Source organism: Caretta caretta, chromosome 4 (assembly GCF_965140235.1).
Source record: "Caretta caretta isolate rCarCar2 chromosome 4, rCarCar1.hap1, whole genome shotgun sequence".
NCBI lineage: Eukaryota > Metazoa > Chordata > Testudines > Cheloniidae > Caretta > Caretta caretta.
The window spans coordinates 30934307-30947692 of NC_134209.1; the positions used below are offsets into that span (position 1 = coordinate 30934307).

A 13386-nucleotide genomic window follows, 5' to 3' on the forward strand; every position below is an offset into this window, starting at 1 on the left:
GCTTCCATTGTGAGTCTCGTGGATAATTATACAGGAAACACTGCACCCATTTGAACATATGACACACAAAACTTGCAGCCTTCTTGCATGATGCATTTATAAATAACAAAGAATTTTAACTTAAACTTTAAAACGCACAACGTCTTAGAAATAAAGCAGTAACAGACAGGGACTTACAGGACCTTTGGAAAATCTGATTTGTCATTCTTTCAAATAGGCGCTGCATTTGTGTCTTGTTCTGCTTCCTGCAAATATAGCACTTCCTGGGAAGTGTCAGTAAAAAAGCCTGAGAGACACAATGGTGCCCTTTGCAGTTATGGAGATGGTGAAACAGATCTTCCTAAAAACGGTTTAGAAAACTCAAGTTCGTGGTCACTTATGCCACCGTGCTGTCAAAAGAGTTCAGCACACAGCATCTCCCATTGTTTTCAGTAGGAGCTGCTGGTTCTTCAGCACTTGCAGATCTGGCCACTTAATTTGTGGGGCTAAATGGGGGCTGAGGTACTTCGATAATCTGGACCCGAGTTTGTATTTATATTACAGGGGTTCCCAAACTTTTGCATTGCATGGATCCCATCTTAAGAGATGGTCTTGGGGGCCACATTCCCTCCAATTGTCAGTCACTTACCATCCCGGTGGCAGTTACTGCAATTGCTTACATGGGCAATTAAATCAGGGAAAATAATTGTTCCATGTATTTTTAACTTTAGCAGCTGGAAACAAGACAGCCAGCTCTACCCCAAACCACAGCCTAGCAACTCTTGGGGAGGGCTATTTCCTTCTCTTCCCCCATTTCCTTCTTCCCCCAAAATAGTAACATTGACTCAGTCCTGTTGTATTCTTAGAGCAGACAAAGGAGTTCTCTGAGGCTTCAGGGGTGGAGTTTTATTGTTAGTGCAACATGTTGTAACAAATGACCCAAATACTTTGAGATTCGGCCTGCTGGGAGAATTTCACAGTCGCTTCTTCTGGAATGAGAGGTTGTTTCTCTGCATCCAGCTCCAATGCACACACCCAGAAAATTAATATATAGCTAATATATTGTAAGAAATCAGTGTAGCTCTCTGGTATAAACAAATGCTGAAGACCAGATGTAATGTCGGTGCAACTCTTGCAGTCAATGGAGCAGCACCTGTTTTCACTATCAGAGCTTTTGGACTTGGACATGTAGGGCTGCTGTTTTGTGGATAGCTGTTGAGCAGTCTGCATGCTGGGAAGAGAGTCATGTCCCAGAGCGAATGTTGAAGCTGCAGCCTCACTCTGGATCACGCTGGCTGTGTTGCTACCCAGAGGTTGGATGATGGGCTTCTTGGAGAGGGAATGTGAGTTTAATACAAGTAGATATCATTTGAAAAACAAACCATCCAAAACCTCCGCACGCCTCTTTTACCGAGCTGCAGCATTGCCTCTTCTTAGGGAAATACTGTGGTACAGTTAACTATCACTGCATGGTGAGTATCAGCTGGGATCTATTTTAGTGTCAGCTACTGTGCAAATTATCTTTCACCAGGCATCTGTGTCCAGTATAATTAAAAGACAAAATACATGGAAGAACCAATTTGCACAGGTAGACAGAGCCCTGTCAGCTGGCACAGGAGGAATCCTGACAGGAGACTTTCACCTATCAAAAGGATCAGTTCCCCACTGGTGCAGAGGATTTAGTCTATACCATGGGGGCGGGGTGGGGGGGGTGTGAGGGGATGGTTGGGCGGGAACAGCCCTGAAAGTTTTTTTAAAAAATGGCCAACAAAGACAAATGGGATTTGCAGTATGTTCTAAAGCAACCCAGCAAGGGACTCTCCCATACCCATTCCAGGAGAAAACTCCAGCCTTCTCAGTCCTGCCTTAGTGGAATTGAGAGCAGGTCCACCTCAGCTGACCTCAACCAAGATACAGGGTGAGAGATGATCACTCAAATGTTTAGGGCCTAGATAGATATAATAGAATATCGGGGTTGGAAGGGACCTCAGGAGGTCATCCATTCCAACCCCCTGCTCAAAGCAGGACCAATTCCCGGTTTTTGCCCCAGATCCCTAAATGACCCCCTCAAGGATCCGAGGGCTATTTCCTTCTCTTCCTCCATTTCCTTCTTCCCCCAAAATAGTAACATTGACTCAGTCCTGTTGTATTCTTAGAGCAGACAAAGGAGTTCTCTGAGGCTTCAAGGGTGGAGTTTTATTGTTAGTGCAACGTGTTGTAACAAATGACCCAAATACTTTGAGATTCGGCCTGCTGGGAGAATTTCACGGTCGCTTCTTCTGGAATGAGAGGTTGTTTCTCTCGTTGCTGCCAGGTATAAACCAGGAGTGAGCTTGGCTTATGGCATTGTCAAGTGCTGACTGACGGCATGTTTTCTTCTTTTTTTCCTTTTTTGTCTCTCTTTGTTTCTTTGTCCCATATTATTGTTCCCTCTGAAGGTGCTGGCTGTTAGATGGTTTAGTGGACCCAACAGAGGATGGGGAGTCAGGAGTTCTAGTATGTGGGTTTGGGCAAGTCACTTTAACATCAGTATCTTGTTTGTACAGCTCTGTGAAATGCTAAACTGTTGTTGTGATGCTCCGTGGGAATTGTAGGCAGTGCACCCTTTCTCCTGGACACTTCATGGCCTTGGGGTGGGTGGGAGGATATGTGTGCACACGAACATATTTTGGTTATGCTCAGTAGTGCAAATTCCTTCTCTACCTGGATTTCTCAGCTAGTAGTGTACTGTGGTATTGCACTTGGCCAGTACCCTGTAAACAATTGAGATCAATCTAATCGGGACCTGTTTAAATAACTTCTTTGCAGATATCATCCTTTAAAAAGGTGTTCTATTGTAATTGCCCAAAACATTGCACTAGTGCAGTAATAAATTGGTGTGTTTTGAGCCATTAGTTTAGAACACTGTAGTGGGCTTTCAAGGGTCAGAGGAAGAATATTTTTGTCTAAATAACAATACTTAGCACTCTCGTCTAGTGCTTTTCTCTGCTAGATCTCAAAACACTTTAAAAAGTAAGCACCCTATCCCCATCTTATACATTGCCAGGGCAGCTAAATAACCCACAGTAGCTGTGACACACTGAGTCTATAGCAGAGTGGGAAATGGAGCCCATGTGTCCTGATTCTACTGTCTAATGCCCTATTTACTGGTAAGGATTAAAGGTGAATCCATGTAGCAAAAACACAGACATGACGTGATTAGACAGGAAATATTTTTCTGTTGGTTCCGCTTCCTTCTCAGAACAGGCTGTGGTTGCGTCACTTACTCATCACTTTTCATTTCTCTTCTTCCCCAGGAAGGAAAAAGCTACATGACTTGCTGAAGGGAGAGAAAATGTTATGTTGGGGATGTTGGTCTTTTGGCCAGCCTGGGATAGGTAGCAATCTCCAAGCAATCATCCCTGAGCCACAGGTGTATGGGTTCATTCACGACCGAAACATCAAGGAGGTGGCTTGTGGAGGAAACCATTCTGTTTTCTTACTGGAGAATGGAGAAGTTTATACCTGTGGCTTGAACACCAAAGGACAGCTAGGCCATCAGAGCGAGGGAAGCAAGCCAGGTACATGGATTTCTTTTTGCATACTTCAAACACCAGCTGCGGTGGTGGGGGAACATGTTTGTTTGATTCTTCATGTGAAAACTCTTGTATGAATTCTTTGTGACTCAGCAATGAATGGAGCTGATGGTTAATCATGCTTAATTGTAGAGAATTAGGGTGCTGATGGTTAAATCATGCTGAATTGTACAGAATTAGGGTGCTGAATAAGGTGGGTTTGGTTACTGGAAACCATGATGTATCCAAGCATTGCACAAAAGTAGAGGCATCAATATGGGCATAGATGATCTGGTGCAGAAGTTTCCTACTTTGTGTAAATGTGGCTTGCTTTCTCTTAGCGTTATAGGAAGGGAGGGCTGTTAATTACAGTGCTCTCCCCTGCCTTTCAGACTTTACTGTGTTCCCCAGAATCCAAGGTCTCATTAGTGTAGGAGTTGACATCTTGCTAGGAGCAACCTCAGGGGCTGATCCTGCTCCTTGTGGTATCAATGGAAGCTTGGTCATTGATATTAGGGAGAGTAAGCCTATTTTTAGCACAGTTGCTGATAGCAGGGTTTCTTTAGACAGGTGGGGAACAAGAGGGTTTCTTCTGGTAGCAGGGTGTCATGGGGTACAGCCTTCATTGCCAGACAACTGCCGTCTCCTGATCGAGCTGGGGATTAGCTTGAGGCCGACGCTCACGTCAATGGTCTGCATGCCAGCAGTCTGTCTCTGTTCCCGCCTACGGCTCCTCTCAACTCCCAGAATGGCAGTGACTTCTTTGCGACTACAGCTAGGTCCTCATCTGTGTTTTGCTGTCCAACAGTCCAGCCACTTCCCCAGTGGCGCGTAGTAGGGACCCGGTAACTAGCAGTCTCCTGCTGCTGTTCTGTGCTCTCTGTCAATGCTGCTATATTTCCCTGGGCCACTTCCCCATGGCCCCAGCAGCTTCTTCACCCTTACCCAGGGCACTCAGCTGCTCAGCTCCCTCTTTCTTCCCTGGTTCCTGCCAGCAGCTGCTCTGTCCAAGATGCTTAGTTCTCTCAGCCCTTCAGGGACAGAGTCCTTGTCATAGAATACCAGAGACAAATAGAATACCAGGGAAGGGACCTCAGGAGGTCATCTACTTCAACCCCCTGCTCAAAGCAGGACCAATCCCCAATTTTTGCCCCAGATCCCAGATGGCCCCCTCAAGGATTAAACTCACAACCCTGGGTTTAGCAGGCCAATGCTCAAACCACTGAGCTATCCCTCCCGCCCAGGGCTCCATGAGAGAAACTGACCCTATTTTGCCTTGCAGCTCCCTTTTATCTGAGCCTGCTGGGCCCGGATTGGTTGCTCCCTACAACTCTTCCCTGATTGGCTATGCTTCACACAAGGACTCACCACCATTGCTCCTTCTGGGGCAGGGCAAGGTTAACCCTTTTATGCTTGTGTCGGGTAGGCACCCCATCCCACAAGGTTCTCAGAAGAATCTGTGCCACAGTCTGTCCCTGTCCTTCCAACTCTAGAACAAGGTATTCCTCCCCCCCCCCCGCCTCCCCATTCTTTGTGAACTGGCAGAGCCTGTGTGTACAAACTGTGGGTTCTCAACCCCTCCCCTCCCATGTGCCCACAAGGGTGAGTCGATCCCCTTACCTTTATTTTTCTGGAAGGCGTTACAGATGCTTTGTAAAACTCATCTCTGCAACAGTAACATCCCAGTTTGCTTGGAGCTGCTTTATATCTTTCTCATTCTAGTGTGTTCCAAAGAGCTGGATTTCTTGGCTGTGATTTTTACTGAAACCAGAATATTAAACGGGTTTAAAAAAAAACAAACAAACCCAAACCAACACTTCCCACCCAATCCAGGCTACTTCTCCCGTGTGAGGTAGAGATGTGATTCCCTTGCTCATGCATTTGTACTTAGGCTAGCTCTGATTGAGGTATGGCGAGGATAAAGAGCAGCCTATCCGCAGTCGCTCGGGTAGCAGCCATGGAGCCATGACTGAGCCGTGTCAAGCACAAGCCCTCCTGAAACTGGGGCGTGTGTGTCCCTGCTGCTGCTACCCATTCTACTCTGGCTGCGCTGCTGTTTATACTCAAGCTAGCACAAGTAGGTGAATCACACCCCTAGCTTGTCGTGTAGACGCAGCCTGAGCGTGGTGTTCAAATTCATCGTCGTTTCCCGTTCGTTGGCTCGTGTCCAGTACAACTGGAACAATACGGATAGTGAAAGCTTCCACGCTTTCATGGGATGCAAAGATTTAAGTGATAGAAACCTTCATTCTGCAGGGCATTAGCCAACCACTAAGGGCGGGGGAGCTGGGGCGAGGAAGTAACTTCCCCTGTGGGACAGGTTATTCCTTATTTGTCTGCTCTGGAGTTGTCTTACACCTTCCTTTGAAGCATCTGGTTCAGGGCCCTGTTTGTGACAGGATACTGGACTAGGTGGATGTGATCCACTATTGTAGCAGTTCTCAACCTGGGGTAGGGAGGGAACATCCCCCATCAAACCTTCTAGGGGGATGTGACCAGCCTTCCCACTCACAGGGTTGCAATCCCATTCGCTCTAATTTGGCCCGGCCTCCTCTCTGTCTTGTCAAATTTGAATGAGTGGGCTTGGGACCTGTCTCACGGGGTCATGATGCCCTCAAATTTGGCCCCACTGCCCCTCCATCATGATAGTAGGGTGTCTGGGCCAAATTTGAGTGAGTGGCGTTGCAACCTGGTGCATGGGACCGCAATACCCCTTAGCACTCTTCAATGCTGAAATGGAAAAATACTTCTCTGAAAACTTTGTGGATATTCAGATATGTGCTTTTAAAAGGTTTCCTAGCCTATACACAGTTAGACAACAGGATCAAAGGACTGATTTTATTCAAAGTAGAATTCCCTTCGTGAGATTCACCGGTATATTGGAATGGCCCATTTTTAAGCCCCTTAGATTTCAGTTTAAACTGATATTTACTGAAAAAATCCCAGGTTATACAAAAAGTATTATTCATTTTTTCCTGATTTTTCACCCTACTTTGTATCATTCAAATATATAAAAAATAATTTGTTTTATTAGGAAAATACAATACATTGTATGGTATAATATATATATATCATACCATACAATGTATTACAATAATACATTCGTCTGTGTGTGTATGCAAAGTTGCCTGTTGAAGTAAAGCTATGTATTAGTCTAGAATATACTCACAATAAACAAACAGGCACTCATGCAAACTCTGAAGTGTGTGTGCATCTGAACGTACTGATGAATCTCACACCCAACACGTACACATTTGAAGCTGTTAGCAGATAATGGTTTAAAGATCTGACATGCTAAAACGGGAAGACAACAAAAGTCTGTATCACAATACGTTTCAGAACACAAGGAAGTATTCAAAACTTTAAAAAAAAAAAAAAAAAAAAAACCAGGAGAAAAGGATGAAGTTGAGTGTATGCACTGCAAATGGTGTGGCCCAATTATTAAATGTAAATATTTATAGGCTAATAGTTCTAAGTCTACAACAGTAAACTCTTTATTCAAATGAAAAGTTTTATTTGGGGATTAGAGATGTATTGTTTTCTTAAACTCAGAGGTGGCGTTGTGTTTTGAGTTCTGTTTTAGTTCTGCAGCAAACCACATTGAATTCCATCCATCAAAGCATTAATCTACTGAATACTTCCCCCCAGTCCTTCCATCCACCAAAATAAACCCCCATATTTACCCAGAAAAATTATCAATAGCTTTTTCCACTGATTTTCGACCTGTTTTTGTTGTAATAGTAATCAACACTGATAAATTCCCAGATAAAATTAAATAAAATAAAAACAGAAAACAAAGGGCCCTACTCATTTTGTAAAGGGTGGAGTGGCGCAAATAAGAAGAAAGGTGGCGGGTGACTTGGAAATGGTTGAGTACCCTTGTCCTATTGAAATTCCTTTGGTCCTACAACTTATTTTTCAATTTGTTATTTATGGAGGATGAGGTTTTCAAAAGTGCCTCGCTCACTTAGGAGCACAAATACCATTGATTTTCAGTGGGGCTTGTGCTCCTAAGTGACTGCAGCATTTTTGAAAACCCCACCCAGAATCAGAGACTAACATTTAAAAATCACACACTTGTGTGGCTTAGTACCCAACTGAGTCATTTTTATTCATCTGGATACAAATATTTCTTCCCACAGATCTTATTGATTAGTTGTATTGCTGTGGCACATAATGGCATCCTGATCTTGTTTGTGGCTTCTGTGCAAAGGTACTATATGGAGACAGACTATACAGAAGAGTTTTCAGTCTAAATTCACAAAATAGACGAAGGTAGGAGGGGGAAACGGAGACACACAGAGGTCAAGTGATTTGCCCTAGGTCATACTAGTGCCTGCATTCAGAATAGAATCCAGCTGTCCTGAATCCCAGTATGGTGCTCTGTCCACTAGATCATGCTGCTTCCCATAAAGATTTTGTCAAGACTGCAGCATGGGATTGGGAGGCTGGGGTGGGAAGCTCTTGGATTGATCCCGAGTTCACCTTTCCAGCGTAACCAAAGAGCCATTTCACCTACTGCTGATTATCTCAAATATTGAATTGCTTTTGAAAATGTTACCCAAACCACATGCTCTCAGAGAGCATGTCATTGTCATTTGTAAGGCCTTGTGTTGCTCATGCTATCGTTCAAAGCAGTGATTCGGGTCGCACCTCTCCAGGGTTTAGAGCTTGCTATGTGAAAGGCAGCTGGGGATGCTCAGGAGCGCAGTACTCTAAAAGAAAGGAAAGCATCTTCCCATCTCAAATTCCTAGTTCCTTTATACCCATACAAGAGTCTGAATGGTGAGAGAAGTTTTAAAGCTCCTGAAGGCTTCCAGCTTGCTGCTCCGTTGGCGGCAGGAGGCCTGCCTGCAAGGTCAGGGCCTAAATTACTCAGCTTAACTTGTGAGTAGGGACAATAGGAACTGCCTCCTTCCCCCTCACCATCTGGATTTTTATGGCTAGAAATCGAAATGACCCGGCTTATTGTCCTACTCTCTGTTAGCAAACTGTGAATCCATAAATAAGGCTTCACTTTATAGTTAGGGGAGCTATGGAAAGGGTAGACTCACTGGTGACCCAAAGTGCTGGTGGGGGAGGGACTGGGTAATGCATTTGCATTCACTTCCGATCTTAGCACCTGCATGTGTGAGGTCGGGGGGGTGGGGCAAGGTGGAAAGCAGGTGGGGAAGTCTGGTGGCCAGTTGTTGAGCATTGCTGGAAAGGGCTGCATAGGGAGAGGACCTCACAGCCTAGCTCTTTGCTTTGCTTAAACTTAAAGCCAGTGCTGTTACTTTACTGCCTTCTCCTTTGGTCTAGGCTTTGGGGCCCAGTACGTACCCAAACTCCTGCCGGCTTATTGGCACAACCCTGGCTGTGGCTTCAGCAGTGCAAATAGCCTGTGATCCCAGCTGTGCCAGTGGGTTTGTGGCTGGCTGGAGTAGCCCCAGAAGTGGGCCAGGGTCCCCTAGGAGGCCGTTGAACCCAAGCTAGCCAGAGGGTAGGCACAGATTCATTGCGTCTCCCAGGCAGCCTTGGCTGGAAGGGCAGCTGCCGAGCCCCACCTGGAATGTGGAAAGGTTTTCGTTGCCCTACTGCCCGGCTTTGCTGTCTCAGAGAACAGGGAAAATGTTCGGCGGTCCTTAGCCTTCTGAAGTCAGTGGGGAAAATCTCAGTGACTTCAGTGGGGGTAGGATCAGGCCCCCAACAGTCTGCATCTCTAAGGGGAGATTCCCATCCCCACTCGTTATTGCCCTGTGGAGGCTTTTGCAGTTGCTGCATCAAAAGCCTCCAGTAGCGTTTTGGGATCGTGCCATTCTGTCGTCACGGCCAAGACGGTTCCTTCCCTCGGTGACATCTGCTCTTTAGCAACATTCTGGGTGGGACTTTCAACAGTGCTGCACATCAACCTAACTCTGCTCCTGTTGAAATCAATGGAAGTTTCACCAGCCACTTCAGTGCGAGCAGAGTTAGACCAGCACTGAGCACTTCTGAATGTCCCACTTTCTGTCCCTTTCCTAATTCCAGCTGACTAGTGATTTCTCCTGCCCCACATCTGTTCATTGATAAATTAGATGGTCACTTTATAAAGCCTCCTTCTGTCAATGTCCTTAAACATCAAACAGTAGGATGGAGTGTGTGTGTTCAGGTAGCTCCTTCTGGATGAGTGTCCCACACTTACAGAGAGCAGCTCTGGAGATGCAAGAGGTCTCAGAAAGTGGTTACTAAAGAGGTCGAGTGTATTTTCACCTCAGGCAGGCACATGGCTGTAATACAAAAATCATACAGGAACAGCCGGTAAAATCCCAGTCTGACAGGCTGGACTCTGGTCCTCCCTCCAGTCTGGGGTATCAGACCCAATGGGGATAGGCTGTAAGAGTAGAACTTTTAGAGATTTCTCCTTTTCTGCAGGTTTCAGAGTAACAGCCGTGTTAGTCTGTATTCGCAAAAAGAAAAGGAGTACTTGTGGCACCTTAGAGACTAACCAATTTATTTGAGTGAAGTGAGCTGTAGCTCACGAAAGCTCATGCTCAAATAAATTGGTTAGTCTCTAAGGTGCCACAAGTACTCCTTTTCTGCAAACTCCCTTCTCCCTAATTCAAGCACTTGTACAGAATTGGCAGATCAGAGCAGTTAGAAGTGGAAGAGCCCCATTGAAAGGACCCTCTGCAAAGACAGGGTATTTCCTCCCCTTTGTGCTCTTCTCTCCCCTCCCCTTCCCCCCCGAGAGCTACCAGTTTAATGTCTCCACATCTCCAACTTCACATGATTACTTTCTATTGGAGTAGATATAAATGTGCTCCCCAAGACTTAATTTGTAAATTTTGACTGAGTCACCCATGGGTGTAGAAGATCTTTCTCCTCTGGCATGGGTTCCTTAGAGTCCAATCTCACGTTGAGCCTTGGCTGCCCAGTATGACCCACAACTTGTGCAGCTGCCCAAAGGGGCATGTAACTTCAACAGCAGTTGCTTTTGCATGGAAGTGTCAGAACAGGTTGAGGGGCACTAGGCAAGGGTTCTTGTTGGGTGTATGGTGTTGGCACCAGGGGGCTATTACCCCGAATGGATCTTCACTGGCTCCCAGTGGAGCAGATTACTGTCATATCAGTGAAAAAGGTCCACAGTAATTAATTGGCATACACGGCAGTTTATTCGAGAAGGAATTACAGAAGCGGTAAAGGGTTACATTAAGTACATAACTCCTATGTTAGACGTGAAAGAACTATACAATAAGAGCTATACATTCCTCTTAGTGAGCCTCTCTTTCGCAAACATACACAAACAGGCCCTGTGCTGGCCTCACACAGTTCCTGCTTGGCAAACAGAGAAGGTGGTTACCAAATTCTATGGACGACTTCTTTTCTCCAGGTCTGGTCTCCTCAGCCCTCGGGTCTGTCTCGGATTCCCTCGAGGCAAGGCCTTGGCTGCCTGGAAACCCCTCTGGCTCACAGGCCTACTTGAGACCACGGAGCAGAGTTTTGGCCGTTCTGCCTAGCAGCGTTGCTTCTTTAAGCGTCAATTAAGGAATTCCCCAACAGTAATTTAATTTGCTTGATTTTTATACTCTTTTTCCTCAAAGGAGTCACATGTCTTAAAAGCGTGCCCGGTGGGTGTGTAGCTACTCATTTTTAACCTAATTAATACTTTAGGAGGAGACTGCAGAGTGGTGCCAACTGAATATTACCCCACATTCGCTCCCTTACCAATCATTCACTTCAGCCCCCTGCGTGATGTCCTTCAACAGGGTCGAGATGCTCCCGTCAGCCCATGCTCCCCTTCGGGTGTTCTACACGTGTTCTTTGCTTTCAGGTGGATATATTTGCTGACCCAAAGATCAGTACTGATCATACACGCAGCATGGAACCAGTCAGTGTCACCTCTGCCATCTGTCTGATGCTAAGAGAAAGATTTTGCTCCCAGAATCTTCTTTTGCAGTTCAGTCATGTGAAGCCATGTGCTCACCGTTTGTTCAGTATGGCCACACCAATTCGGCACCATTCCAACATATGGTATGCTGTGTAACAGCGTGAAGTGGCTCACCATGCTAATTATTCATGCTGCACCAGAAGTGTGCTAAGCCATTTAAAAGACACAGGCGCTGTTTATTCAGGTTTTTTTCCTCGTACCTGGAGGTATAGTGCCAGGAGCTCCATTTGGTGTTGTGGGTCCTTGGTCCTCACGTCCTACAAGGGCCCACTTTTTCAAATGGGCCATGTCCCAAGGAGCCTATAATATTAAGATGGGGGTGGGGTGGGGTGGGGAAGGAAGCTTGCACCTTTCCTCTAGCAACAGGAAGCAAAGAAAACCATGCTTCCCTTACCACCATTGCCTGGAGAGCTGCAGATCGACAAGGCATTAGTGCTTCAGTTTGCATTGTGGAGTCTATCGGCACAGCCCGGAGGCTTGACATGTAATTAAGCTTTACTTTTTTTTTAAAAAAAAAAGGGGTTCTGGAGAGTTGTAGGAATAGCCACAGAATGATCCATATCCCCTGGATTTCTCTGTCCCTGACAGCCTGTATTCTGCAAATTGAGCTGCACTTATTCTAAACTCCAGTACAGGGTTAGCTGTGCCTGGAAATCTCAGTGCTCGCTCTGGCTCATCTGTTAATCATAACCTGCGAACAGATGTGCATCTTGACTGGAAAGGCCTTGCGGAGGCTTGGTCCCCGCTTAACCTCTTGCAGGTGGTTGAGGAGTTAGCTGTGCCAGGGCTGCTTCATTTAGACTGTGGGAGGAGCACGAACGGGAGTTGTTGCACTCACTGGAAGCAGCCCCAGGAGGGAGCAGGTCACAGATGGAAAGCGGTGGCTGGGGGCAAGGCAGGGTTGGTGACTGTACGGACTGAGTGAGCCGCGGGGTAAATTGGAGAGCCACTTGGCAGGATGGCAGGAGTGGCGCAATTGGGAGGGTTGTTGGTTTGCAGCTGTGCTCCCCTCTTCCCCCTCAGTTTCCTTTCTTGTTTGCAGAAAGACAGACTGAAACAGGAAGGAGAGGAAATAAAGGCACTTTAAACACCAGTGACTCTCTGGGCTTGGTGCTCCCGCCCATGCAGCCCAAGTAAAGAGGCTTTTCATGAGGGAGCTAAAGGGAATGTGCAAGATTCTTCCCCCCGCCTACACAGGGAGCGGCAGCACAGCTCAGAGCTGCCGTAGTGCACTTCCTTAGGCCTGTGGCAGATTTGCTCTCCTGGTTTGTATTTGCCCCACCTCCAAGCCCCCTCTCATCTCCTCTGCACTGCAAAATAGACCTCCACAGTGCACTGGGAATAACGCACAGTCCCACTGTCGACTCTGCGTTCTGCACTCTCTGCAGCAGAAACACAGCGATTCTGCTTTTAGGAGTCGGTTCTGCAGGAGCCAATCAGAGGATGCTCCTACTTTATAGTCTTGTCCTGCATGACCTTTCTGGGCGAGGGAAACCCGAGCAGAGGAGCACAAACCATTTTGGGACCACTGAACTTGTTAAGCATCAGAGATTGCAGATGGAAAAATGTCAAAGTGGTCAGAAATATCTCTTCTGCAATCACAGAAAAAGTTAACCTCCCTTCAGAAAACAGTCCAGCCCCTTTACCCCTGTAAGGACACCCGCAGATCATCATTCACAATCACAATCACACGTTTACTTGATCTACCTTTGTGTGAAACATGCCCCTGCTAGAACAATTTGTGGGATACATAAAGATGAAAGTCAACATTCCCATTATTGATTGTTTAACTTTGGCATCCTTTGTCTCCTTCACCCTAGTTCCCCCCCGTCCCCCGAAGTGTATAAACTTCGATTAACGTTCATTTTGTTTTTCCAGTGAGACAATAAAGAAAATAGTGCTGCGAGTTTTAACTCTTAGCTAAGGGAGCAGTAGGACAGATTC

At 46.2% G+C, this 13386-nt stretch overlaps 1 protein-coding gene across 4 annotated transcripts in view; it reads left to right on the top strand.

Annotated features, from left to right (window-relative positions):
• The window catches only part of LOC125636077 (putative E3 ubiquitin-protein ligase HERC3), a 145238-nt gene that overhangs the window by 16048 nt on the left and 115804 nt on the right, over window positions 1-13386 (top strand). For all 4 annotated transcript variants that reach the window (XM_048848638.2, XM_048848633.2, XM_048848635.2 and 1 more), the window contains exon 2: window positions 3276-3539. In XM_048848638.2, the coding sequence (XP_048704595.1) occupies window positions 3314-3539 (226 nt within the window). In that variant the 5' untranslated portion in view covers window positions 3276-3313. The remainder of the gene's footprint in view (window positions 1-3275; window positions 3540-13386) is intronic.